This window comes from Gaeumannomyces tritici (assembly GCF_000145635.1).
Source record: "Gaeumannomyces tritici R3-111a-1 unplaced genomic scaffold supercont2.4, whole genome shotgun sequence".
Taxonomy (NCBI): Eukaryota; Fungi; Ascomycota; class Sordariomycetes; order Magnaporthales; family Magnaporthaceae; genus Gaeumannomyces; species Gaeumannomyces tritici.
The window spans coordinates 1,261,688-1,273,304 of NW_008804548.1; the positions used below are offsets into that span (position 1 = coordinate 1,261,688).

Sequence of the window (11,617 nt, forward strand, 5' to 3'; positions counted from 1 at the left end):
TTTACAGCCTACTTAAGTAGGTGAATAAATAAATAAAGATAAGAAACGAAGTTTTATTGCCTTGTATATATTCCCTTGTTGATTGCACGGATGTCAGAGGAGCTCAGAGGAGACACTCAGATCACGTGCCAATCGAGCGACAAACTAGTTGCGGGTCCGTTCTAGAAGAGCTAGGCCCTGGTTTCCGTGCAGTTGAGCAAGGCCCGCCGCCTGCTGAGGGTCAATCGTAACAGAGGCTGCGTCGTCATCGGCTCCAAAACAAACCCACCGCACGCACCATAATTGAACTCCTCCCCATTGTCGCTGCCACAGCCCTCCGCCGTCTATGCTTGCCAGCTGACCGCCGCGAGTCGATATCGATCGCCCTCCTTCTCCGTCGAGGCCGCAGGGCAGACAAGGACACCCACCGTGAGAGCTATTGTCCGCCGAGCCCCGCGCCACTCGGGCAAGATTGCGCCGACAATGGCGTCCGTTCCCGCTCCGCCCGAGGACCAGGCCCGCCTGCTCGAGGATGCGTTGATTGCTGTGCGCCAGCAGACTGCCATGATGCGCAAGTGCCTCGATACCCCAGGCAAGCTCATGGACGCCCTGAAGTGCTGGTAAGCAAGCTATCCTTCTCTCGCTTAGCGGTCCGGGCAAAGATGCGCGAGCGCTGTGGCGACGCGTCGTCGAGCATCTAAGCCAGGCCACGGCGGGCTAACGTGTTGAACCCCCCCTGCGCTGCAGCTCCACGCTCGTCTCGGAGCTTCGAACAAGCAGTCTAGGCCCCAAGCAGTACTACGAACTCTACATGTCCGTGTTCGATGCGCTGCGCTACCTATCAGTCCATCTCCGCGAGAACCACCCCGTAAACCACCTTGCCGATCTTTACGAGCTCGTCCAGTATGCCGGCAACATAATCCCCCGCTTGTATCTTATGATCACCGTCGGCACCGCCTACATGGACATCGACGCTGCGCCCGTCAAGGAGCTCATGAAGGACATGATGGATATGAGCCGTGGTGTCCAGCACCCCATCCGTGGCCTCTTCCTGCGCTACTACCTCACAGGCCAGGCCCGTGACTTCCTGCCGACGGGCGAGGGCGACGGTCCCGAGGGCAATTTGCAAGACTCGATCAACTTCGTCCTCACCAACTTTGTCGAGATGAACAAGCTGTGGGTGCGCCTACAGCACCAAGGCCACTCCAGGGAGAGGGAACAGCGGACGCAGGAGCGCAAGGAGCTGCAACTTCTTGTGGGGTCCAACCTTGTGCGCCTGAGCCAGCTGGTCGACCTTGAGGCGTACAAGACCGTCATCCTCGCGCCCCTCCTCGAGCAGGTTGTGCAGTGCCGCGACGTGCTAGCTCAGGAGTACCTACTCGAGGTCATCACCCAGGTCTTCCCAGACGAGTACCACCTGCACACCCTCGATCAGTTCCTGGCCGCCGTCTCACGATTGAACCCCCACGTCAACGTCAAGGCCATCGTGATTGGCCTGATGGACAGGCTGTCCGATTATGCGGAGCGCGAGTCCCAAAACGAGCCAGACGACGACAGGGGCAAGATGGAGGAAGATGCGCTGGCGGAGCTGCTGGAGAAGACGAAGTTGGCAAAAGAGCAGGCTGAGGCGGCTCCACAGCCGCAACCCGAGGCCGACACGAAGCCCTCAGAGCCGGAAGCCGAAGAGACAGCCAAGACCGAGGGCGGCGAAGCCCCCGCAACTGACACAACGGCTACCGGCGAGACTGGGGCAGTCGAAGCAGCCAAAGGAGCCGAAGGAGCTGAAGCAACCGAGTCAATAGCAGACAGTGAGACCACGGCCGTGAATGGTCAGGAGGCTGAGGTCGAGGCCCGACAAGAGGAGAACGGGGCGGACAGCGTCAAAAAGCATAGGGGCATCCCCGAGAACGTGAAGCTCTACGAGATATTCTTTGGGCAGGTCAAGAATCTCGTGCAGGCCCAGCATCTCCCCATCCAAGACACGATTGCCTTGTTGGTGTCGCTGGCAAACCTCGCACTTAACATCTACCCCGAGCGCCTGGACTACGTCGACCAGGTGCTGGACTACGCCAATCTCAAGGTGAGGGAACACGCCAACAGCCCGGAGCTGCATTCTCCTCCGGCACAGCAAAGCCTCCTTGCGCTACTCCAAGCGCCCCTCAAGCGCTACGCCAGCCTCTTTACGGCTTTGGCGCTCCCCACCTTTGTGCCTCTCTTCCAGTCGCAAACGTACCCGACGCGCCGAGCCGTGGCGGGCGAGGTGGCTAGGAACCTCCTTCGCAACCACACACTCATATCGACGCCAGAGCAGCTGGAAAACGTGCTGGAAGTCATGAAGGTGCTGATAAAGGAGGGCTCACACCCGCCGGCAGGGTACCCGGGTGTGGTTCAGCCTAGGCAGCGGGCGACTGAGACGGAGGAGACCATGGAGGAGCAGGGCTGGCTGGCACGCATGGTGCACTTGCTTCACTCAGAGAACAACGACATCCAGTTCCGGCTGCTGCAGATGACCCGCAAGGCGTACGGTGAGGGCAACGACCGCATCAGGACAACGACGCCTCCTCTGGTGACGGCGGGCATGAAGCTGGCGCGCCGGTTCAAGGCGCGCGAGCACTACGATGACAACTGGTCATCACAGTCGTCGGCGCTCTTCAAGTTCCTGCATTCGACCATCTCGACGCTGTATGCCCGCGTCAACGGCGCGGGCGCGGCGGAGCTCTCGCTGCGGCTCTTTTGCTCGTGCGGCCAGTCGGCTGACGCGGCCGGCTTCGAGGAGGTGGCCTACGAGTTCTTCGCGCAGGCCTTTACCGTTTACGAGGAGGCCGTGTCCGACTCCAAGGCGCAGTTCCAGGCCGTGTGCGTCGTCGCAAGCTCGCTGCACCAGACGCGCAACTTTGGAAAGGAGAACTATGACACCCTCATCACGAAATGCGCTCAGCACGCCAGCAAGCTGCTGCGCAAGCCGGATCAGTGTCGTGCCGTGTACCTGGCCAGCCACCTATGGTGGGCCACCCCCATTGCGGCCAACGACGAGGGTGAGGATGCCGAGGTGAGTATTCGTGCATTTTTGTCCCTGAATCGAACATGTGTGTCCAAAGGTGTATCTGACAAGACGAAAACGGGACAGCTATATCGCGACGGCAAGCGTGTGCTCGAGTGCCTCCAGCGGGCGCTCCGAGTCGCCGACTCGTGTATGGAGACGGCCACATCAATCGAGCTGTTTGTCGAGATTCTTGACCGATACGTCTATTACTTTGACCAGCGGAACGAATCGGTGAGTTTGCACGCAGATCCCTGCTACTTGCCCCATGGCCTGCCAGGGCTTTGGACTCATATATCTAACAGACTCGCGTTCTCAAAAAGGTGACGACCAAGTACCTCAATGGCCTTATCGAACTCATCCACTCCAATTTTGCCGGCAGCCAGCAGGACTCGGCGTCGGTTGAGGCATGCAGAAAACACTTTCAGCACACACTGGATCTCATCCGCAGCAAGGAGTACGAAGGAGTGGTGCTGTCTCCGAAATAGTTGTCGTGCCTTATTGCCGTTTTAAGTAATCGTCGGCAGGTGTAATGGAGCTCGGCCAAACCCAGCGTCTCTATTTGTCTTTATGTTTCCCAAGCGGAGTCCTCGCCTAAAATGAAAGATTCCTCGACCAGGTTGAAGATGTCACCTTTCCCCACCCAGACCCAGAGAGATTCAAAGTTTACCAGATGCCGCCAAGAGATGTTTTGTTGTTTTGGACTATCAAATCACGTTGAAGAGAGGCGGCTGTCAGAACCGCGGCGTGCTAAATGCAACATAGCGGAATCCTATGGAATCGCCCGTCTGAGCTGCTTCTATGGTTAGGGTGAGTCTGTCTGCCGATTGCGTCGCCTTGGATTTCTACGCCACATGGCCTTGATCGCCGTCTTGGGTTGCTCTGGCACATTCTAGCGCGTAAGGTGCTACGTTTATTAGTATACGTGTCTTGGCAGCATGGCCACACGCACTGGTCCCGGAGACGGATGCATTCTACTTGTTCAACCGGTTGCTTATCCATGGCATTCCGTGTCCCGCCTGCCCGGCGCCGAACCAAGCATGACTGGGCACATGTGCCGAAAGGTATTCTGTGTGGACGTGACTCCAGGTACATGCCAAAAAGGTCAAGTCGCATATCAAACCCACTACCCTCCGGTCCGAGGGCACGAAGGTGGCTCGACAGTGCACCTCCATTCCAGAGGGTATGAGTCGCGCATCGGCAATGGGTCCCCTCTCGCTGGAGGTGGTCGGTTGCATTAGGATTATTGCCGAGAGGTAGGTCACGGTCGACGTGGTGTGATTATATTGTCGACAAAAGAGGGGTGAGTGGGTGTGGTTTCTAGCTAATGGACAAGTAGATGATAACTATCATCACGGGGACTGAATGGATGATACATAGGTCTGTAGAGCCTGAGAGTTAAAAAAAATAAAAATAAAAATAAGCCAATTGTCCGCAATTTTTGGGATTGTTTGCTCAACGTTTTCCACCGTTTGGTGGTTTTTCTTGCCACCGCCCCGGCCCGCCGGCGGGCGACTCCGCTTGGCAAACGTCGAGGTCATGGCGAGGCGGGAACTTTATATGAGCATGATTGCACAACTGTGGTCGGCGAAAGCTAATTTAGCCTGGCTAAGAAAATTGGTGTTTCTCGATTGGAAAGTGCACTGGGTTCACCAAGATCTTGTTTCCACATCATGGAACAGGAGCGCAGAGAATTTGCACATAAACCAGAACATCATTGCTCCAACCTGGCGACGGCGGGAGTCTGGGGGCGGAAGCATTGGTCCCAACCGCTCGACCATCCCGAAATCTCACGAGAGATTGCTAAAAAGGATGCCTCGGCATTTAACTGATATGAAAAGGCGCCTGGGTTCTAATCACGTTTCTTATATTCGCCAGGTCAAGAGCCTGCCACCCAGCCAGCCAGCATCTGCAAACAATGGGACAAAGGATGAGGGGAGTTGATGCGAGGGTCGAGCGCCAACAGCCCGACATCTGTCCGTGCTCGGGCGAGAGCTTCTCTGCGCATCCGAGCAGACGACTTGGTCATGGCTGCGAGCTGGGTGGTAGCGAGGCGCGGCAGGGATCTACCTACTAGGTATGTGGGTAAGCATCGACCGGAGCCGATTGCAGACCTGGTCAACCTCAAATCCTGGCAGCTTGAAGCGGCCTTCATAGGTAGTCCACTGCTTTCTGCAACGGCGGGACAGCTGAACTGGCGTCGTTTCGTCGTGACGACGGCGGAGAGTCGACCATGACAGCCAAATCAGGTCGTGATCTCTACGACACAACGGTTCCTTTCCAATTCCAAACTCCCATTTCCCATTCACTTTTATTCTACTGTTTTTGAATATCTCCCACATATTACATATCCACCCTTTTGACTAACCCGGTTGTGTTGTTTGCACGAAGTCGTGTCAGTGAAGATCTGCAGTTCGCCAAGCTGCCAACAAGCAGCGCCGAGGGGCGGAACCAATGTTGCATGACGGACGGTCATAAGATGTGGTACCTAAGAAGCTGGCTCGCAAGGCCGATATTTTGTTTCCCACACACACGCCGCTTGTGTTTGGGGACTGGGCAGGCACTGGCAGGAAACCACAGCGGACGTGAGGGGTGGAGGGGCACGAGGGGGGGAGGGGCACGAGGGGGGGAGGCCAAGGCGCCGAGGGGAGAAACGCATGAATGTCGTCTTGGGGCGAGCGCAGCCGAGCGACCACTGAGAAGCAAAAGAACGGCACATTTAGATGAAGAGCGGGTGAGGTTGCTCTCTGATTTGCCGCGACTGGGCCTCGGCGGTCACAGGGAGCGTGTGGGCAGGGGAACGCTGCCTGCGCGTCCTGCGCGTCCGATGTTGGACGTGCTGGCTGGTCACCGTGCTTGCGCCCTTCGTCGTGCAACCGAGGGGACACGGGACGAAGGATCGGACAGGCCGCGAGGTTGTGAGACCCGACGAGGACGGGATGCAAAGCGGTCAGCACATGCGGCGGCGGTGGCACGGTGGCACGTTGCATAGCAAAGCAGCTACTAGCATACGGGTCGGGTGTTGCTACGACTAGCATTTCTGAGCCATCATTCCGGGCGGGCAGGTCGTCATGGCTGCTCATCTCTCGCGCCTGGGGTTGATGTCATGGATATTGCCGATTCAGCCGGTTGTTTGCGCTTATTGGGAGGGTGCGTGATTACACGCAGATAGAATAAAAAGAAACAAGAGATTAACCAGAATCTGGAGGAGCGTCATCGAGGCCGAACTGGCTGCACGCGATCTGCGACACCAGAATAGCATCACAATTTGCCCAGAATAGGGGTCGAATCCACGAGCATGGGTGGCGCAGCCACAAACGCGAATCCTCCACCTTGTGGAATGCAGGTCCGGCTTTGGGTTGCATTCCGATCGTCGTGCAAGGGAAAAGCAACAGAAGAAAAAGGGGGTGCTGGTTTGTGAAAGGGGCGGCCGTGGTGGGGGTGGCGCGAGCCGTTTGATTGGGCAGATCTCACTTGAAACCGTTTGACAAGAAAGACCCCATTCTCCCGCACCCGACCCACACATCCAGCGGTCTTTTTGGTTCGCTGACGACCGGCTTGAAGCCAACCCTTTTTTCATATTACTCTTGTCTGAGGAGCGGTTGTGCCTTAGCCTCCCATTCTATGTAGCCAAACATTGGGCGGGCAGCTGTCAAATGTGAGAGACGGAGACTGATGGGCTGCGACGACGCCGGAGGCAGGGTTTTGGTACTACTGTATGCGACGGGCTGAGATGGGGTGGATTTGCCCGGCTCGGGGGATTTTATTGCGAGCTTCTTGATCTTGCAGCCCGTCCTCATTTCAGCTGCCTTGTTTTGGAATGCGGATAGATGGCGTAAGAGGCTGGAGGAGAGAAGCGAAGGCGCCGGTGTGGCGTGCAGAGTCGACTGCAGGGCTAACCGGCAGGCTGCGTGGCTGCCCATCGGTATTTCACCTGAACCTTTTCTAGTGACGAGTCGTGCAGTCCCGTGATGGTTTCCATGCCGATCCCTGTCATCTCAAGCGCCCCTGCCCTTCAGCCCCAACCCAACTGCAACGCTGCAGGTGGGGAAGAAAGCATGTGGCAGCAGCGTCAGTAGTGCACGGCCATTCGCGCATGGGGTAGTGTTGCGGCGGTCGGTAGGTACCAGGTGGGTGGCGTGCCAGGGGGTAACCACACTAGCGCAGGAACTCCCGCGCAGGCGCTACCCAAACGATACTACGGCTTCCCTTCGCTTGTCGCTGTGTGTAACAGCCGGACCTCCTTTCCTTCCATTTCGCCCCCTGGGTCACGAACCCGTGTTAGTTAGCTCCGTTGGTCGGAGAATTGGGGGATCAAACTAGAGCGACCAGCGCGATGGATTGGCCCTGCCGAGCCAGGAACACCCTCCATGGCCGCACACGGGCGGCCATGCAGGAGCGCCAGGGAAAAACCCAGGGAACAGCTTGGGAAGATGCTGGCCGCGTCGTCCAGGCCGCGTGCCAAGAGAATGTGCCCTGCCCTTTAATCTGAACCTTGACGACGCTCGCAATTGAACGTGCTCAGGAAACACGGCAGCGGGGTGGGAGCGACCGGGGGTCAAGGGCAGAGACCCCGGCAGGGTAAAATGGGGAAAAGGGCGGGCGGCAGCGAGGGCTGGGTGAGATTGGAGTGTGTGGCACCGTGGTCACCCGTGGGCACCCACTCCATGGCAGGCACCACCCAACGGCGGGCCCCTTCCACTTCCAAAAATGTGATATCTTCAGTCATGTCTCTCCTTCCCACCCCCTCCGTCTCGCCTCTCCACACCTTCTCTTTGCTCTTCTTTCACTCCTTCACTCTTTTTGCGCAAACCCCTCTATCACGCTCTCTTTTGGTGCGCGTTGTCTACGTTGGCTGACCTCGACGTTCATTCTCTTGTCACAACACACGCTCATTCATTTTTTGTTTTTTTGCGTGTTTTTGCCGCTCTCACTATCGCTTCATCTTGTGTGTTGATCGCCGTCACTTTTTGGGTGACCCCGTGTTACTCGCCTAGACTGCGTCGCTACGACTTCGATTCAATCCTTTTCGACCCCTACACCCAACAAGCAACCAAGCCCAGTGGAGGCCTAACGAAAGCCAACATTCTTTAGCATCTCGCTGTGACACACCTGCGACGGACTGTCTAGGAAATCAAGGGAGGGAATAAGAGGAGGACGATATCCCAAAGAGGAAAGCGCAAATCCAAGGGTCCAGACTCGACGTCACCGACGGCGAATTCCACCGAGCACTGGAACAGCCAGGCTTCACCCAGCCCCGACCCTCGAGACGGTCCGACATCAAGTGCCTCTGATCAGGCAGTCACCAGGAGAAGGAAACAGGACCTACCACAAAGACGAGGCCACCCATCGACTCTGTTTCCCCAGAAACTCGTTCTCAAACAACCCCGCCGCATAGTACCTATTCACCATGAGATTCTCAACTCTAGCTGCTGCGGGCTCTGTGGCCCTCTGCGTCGACGCCTTCTGGCGCATGGAGTGCCGGGTGCGCTCTGGCCTTGCCCGCATCGACCCGTTGGTCTCTCCGGGTGAAGTGGCACAGCACGTCCACTCGATCCACGGCTCCGGGGGCTTTGGGCCCTCGGCTACTTATGACGACCTCATGAACTCTGACTGCACCTCATGTGCCGTCGAGCAGGATAAGTCAGCCTACTGGCACCCGTCCATCTACTTCAGGGATGCTGCCACTGGCAAATACGAGCTTGTCGAACAAAAGGGAGGCATGTTGGCATACTACCTGCTTTTCAAGAACTCCAACGAAGACAAGGTCACGGCCTACCCCAAGGGGTTCAGGATGATTGCAGGAGACACCACGCGCAGGAACTACTCGACGGCGCTGGGTGATGTCAACAAACCTGATCCTGAGAAGTCAATTTGGAGCATCTTGGGCCAGACCAGCCAGACGGACCTGCAGCAGCGTGCGCTTGGCTTCAACTGCCTCAACTATGGCAAGGCCCCCGAGGGCTCCCTGTACCGCCACTTCCTGCCCGACAAGGCGTATCTGGATGCCAACTGCGCTAATGGCGTTCGGTTCGAGCTCATGTTCCCTTCGTGCTGGGACGGCCAGAATGTTGATTCGGAGAACCATCGCGACCATGTTGCCTACCCCGACCTCGTCATGACGGGTACCTGCCCCGAAAGCCACCCCAAGCGCCTCATCAGCCTTTTCTACGAGACCATCTGGGACACATACGCCTTCAAGGGTCGCGACGGACAGTTTGTCATCTCCAACGGTGACGTCTCGGGCTTTGGATACCACGGTGACTTCATGACGGGCTGGGATGTGAACTTCCTGCAGCAGGCCGCCGACCAGTGCACCAACCCGTCGGGTCGCATCGAGGACTGCCCACTCTTCAAGATCCAGGACGATGCCAAGTCGGCCCAGTGCGGCATCAAGATGCCTGACGCAATCAAGACGGAGCAGCTTCTCAAGGGCCTGGACGCGCTCCCCGGCAATGTCGCCATCCAGGTCGGCCCCGCGCCCGCCGTCCCCAACAAGGACCCCAACCCGGCGAAGCCGCCTCCTCCGCCCAGCGCCCCGCCCGCGCCCGTGCTGAGCTACAAGCCCGGCGAGACTGCCACGGCTAGTGGTACCTACCTGCCGGGCCAGGTCTTCAAGGCGACGGAGCCCGTCAATGCCGGCGTCGCCGCTGAGACTGCGGCGCCTGAGCCGTCCCCCCAGCCTGAACCTGTGCCGCCCGTCGTGGCCGCCGAGGCGTCAACCCCGGCTCCTCCCCCGCCGCCACCCGTGCAGCCATCAACGTCTTCCACGCCGGCTCCCCCGCCGACAACGCCCGCACCCCCTCCGCCTCCACCGGCCCCGACCTCGGTCGACACGGCGTCGTACGTGAGCACCCAATACATCACTGAGGGCAACGTCGTGCGCAAGATCCTGTGGACCGAGGAGATCAAGTACGTGACCGAGTACGACGACACCACCACCACCATCACGGCCCCGGGCGCCGCCAACACGGGTGCCGCCGCCCCCCAGGTGCGCCGACAGCTCCGCCATCTCCGGCACCACGCCAGGCACCACGTCTAAACCCCACACCAGGAGGGCACAGACAATAGGTGGCAGGCTGCTTGTTGTGTGTCCCGGGGGTTTTGAGCTCCGAAATATTCAATTCTTGATGAGAATATATTTGCTGCATTTGGGAGATTCAGCCTTCTTGTTTTTGTCGGTTTTTTTTATTGTGATGTGGAACGGACGCTACTTCCCCATATTTGGGTACCTTTTTCTCTCCTTTATATGGCCATACCTAGGGGTTTGATTGCTTTTTCATGTCGCGTCTCTTTGAGTCCCATTTGCCTCACCTCCCTTTCATGGTCTCTCATTCCCACCTATCCCTTATCAATCATTCGATGAAATGTGGATTGGGTGGCAGCACGAGGGAGAAGAGTCGGGATGTTTTCGTCCTGGCTCTTCTAGGGATACACACGAGTTTTTGAGGGGTTTGGAAGAGGGAAAGAGAAAGAAGCATTTTGAGCGGGAAATGAGGCATGGAGGGGATGGAAGGGAAAAGAGGAAGACAAAATCCACCAAGATACCATCTCGTTTTCGTAAACTCCAATGGTTATCCGTGGGCAACCCGTGCTCTTTATGTTTGTGACTTTGCATCTAAGCCGTCTACACATGCATGGTCTACCAAGGCGTCCGTCCCAAACAAGGCGGTATTGGGCACACGAAGTACGAGGAGGTCTCTCAGCCAAGCGGCCTGGTGATTTCCAGTGTTTTATTGCACCTCGTGCCCAGCGGTGGATGATGCTCTCGAATTTTTTTTTCAATCGAGATCTCTCTGCTGCTTGGTCGGAAACATTCCTACCCCGAGAAAGGGCGTACGCCCACATGCCGCAGTGGTTAACGTCTCGCACGGATTGTCGCCGACGCATCTTTTACGCTTCAGGTTTTCTTCCACCTTCCTGGCTACCTGCTCTCTCGACTTATTTTCGCTTTTCTCCCCCTACCATCTTTTTCTTTTCCTTTCTATCCTCTTCCCTAATGTCACATTAGCACCCTCTAACATCCCCCCATATGCCCTCACACGGCCCAAGTTCTAGGCGGTGGTCTCGGGCGCTGGAATGCGCCGCGGCGAGGCCATACAGGCCATACACGACAACCCATTCCAACGACCACCCCTCGGTGGCGGCGCACGCTCTCTCGCCATGGGGCCCGGCCACGCCAGGAGCTGCGAACCTGGACCGGGTCTTTTTTGATTCGGATCAATTTCGCGATCGGCTGAGGCGCGAGGAGCGGAACATTCCCCTTCCCCCCTTCGCCCTCTCCGTTTCTCCCTACCACCTACGAGCCGCCTCCCTCTCGTCTCTCCAGTTCACACCACACACCGACCCTTACACGTTCGTTTCTTGTGTGTTGCTGTTCGTTTCGCCCTCTACACTGGAGAGCAACTACCGAAGAAAAAAGCAAACCGTTCCTTTGTATCCTCATGGTATCATCAGCCACGCTCCTTTTTCCTTGAATATATCTCCCAGAAAAGAGACCGGAAAGAAAAGGAGGACCAATCAGCAAAACCTCCAAGCATACAACATCACCAACATCATCCCGGCGAAAGGCCTCGCGTGACGGCGGGCCTTTCCCTT

General features: G+C 57.4%; 4 protein-coding genes across 4 annotated transcripts; 3 read left to right on the top strand and 1 right to left on the bottom strand.

Annotated features, from left to right (window-relative positions):
• Nucleotides 1–196: 196 nt before the first annotated feature.
• Nucleotides 197–3,907, top strand: GGTG_07852 (vacuolar protein sorting-associated protein 35). Its single transcript, XM_009225682.1, has 4 exons — nt 197–599; nt 727–3,028; nt 3,107–3,253; nt 3,343–3,907. Exons 1-4 carry the CDS (start codon nt 463–465, stop codon nt 3,505–3,507), a joined length of 2,751 nt encoding a protein of 916 aa, XP_009223946.1. The 5' UTR covers nt 197–462; the 3' UTR covers nt 3,508–3,907.
• A 2,575-nt stretch (nt 3,908–6,482) lies between these two features.
• Nucleotides 6,483–6,942, bottom strand: GGTG_07853 (hypothetical protein; the record flags this gene model as incomplete). The annotated part of the gene is made up of 1 exon (XM_009225683.1): nt 6,483–6,942. The coding sequence occupies one exon, from the start codon at nt 6,940–6,942 to the stop codon at nt 6,601–6,603; it is 342 nt and encodes a 113-aa protein (XP_009223947.1). The 3' UTR covers nt 6,483–6,600.
• An 850-nt stretch (nt 6,943–7,792) lies between these two features.
• Nucleotides 7,793–10,628, top strand: GGTG_07854 (hypothetical protein). The gene has a single exon (XM_009225684.1). It carries the CDS (start codon nt 8,430–8,432, stop codon nt 10,059–10,061), a length of 1,632 nt encoding a protein of 543 aa, XP_009223948.1. The 5' UTR covers nt 7,793–8,429; the 3' UTR covers nt 10,062–10,628.
• Nucleotides 10,629–11,051: 423 nt separating this feature from the next.
• GGTG_07855 (hypothetical protein) lies at nt 11,052–11,600 on the top strand (the record flags this gene model as incomplete). The annotated part of the gene is made up of 2 exons (XM_009225685.1): nt 11,052–11,374; nt 11,510–11,600. The coding sequence occupies 2 exons, from the start codon at nt 11,052–11,054 to the stop codon at nt 11,598–11,600; spliced, it is 414 nt and encodes a 137-aa protein (XP_009223949.1).
• Nucleotides 11,601–11,617: the final 17 nt, after the last annotated feature.

Coding starts and splice junctions, on each gene's coding strand:
- GGTG_07852 (XM_009225682.1), top strand. CDS start 463: ATGGCGTCCGTTCCCGCTCCGCCCGAGGACCAGGCCCGCCTGCTCGAG. Junction 3,029..3,106: donor ACGAGGGTGAGGATGCCGAG/GTGAGTATTCGT, acceptor AAAACGGGACAG/CTATATCGCGACGGCAAGCG. Junction 3,254..3,342: donor TTGACCAGCGGAACGAATCG/GTGAGTTTGCAC, acceptor GTTCTCAAAAAG/GTGACGACCAAGTACCTCAA.
- GGTG_07854 (XM_009225684.1), top strand. CDS start 8,430: ATGAGATTCTCAACTCTAGCTGCTGCGGGCTCTGTGGCCCTCTGCGTC.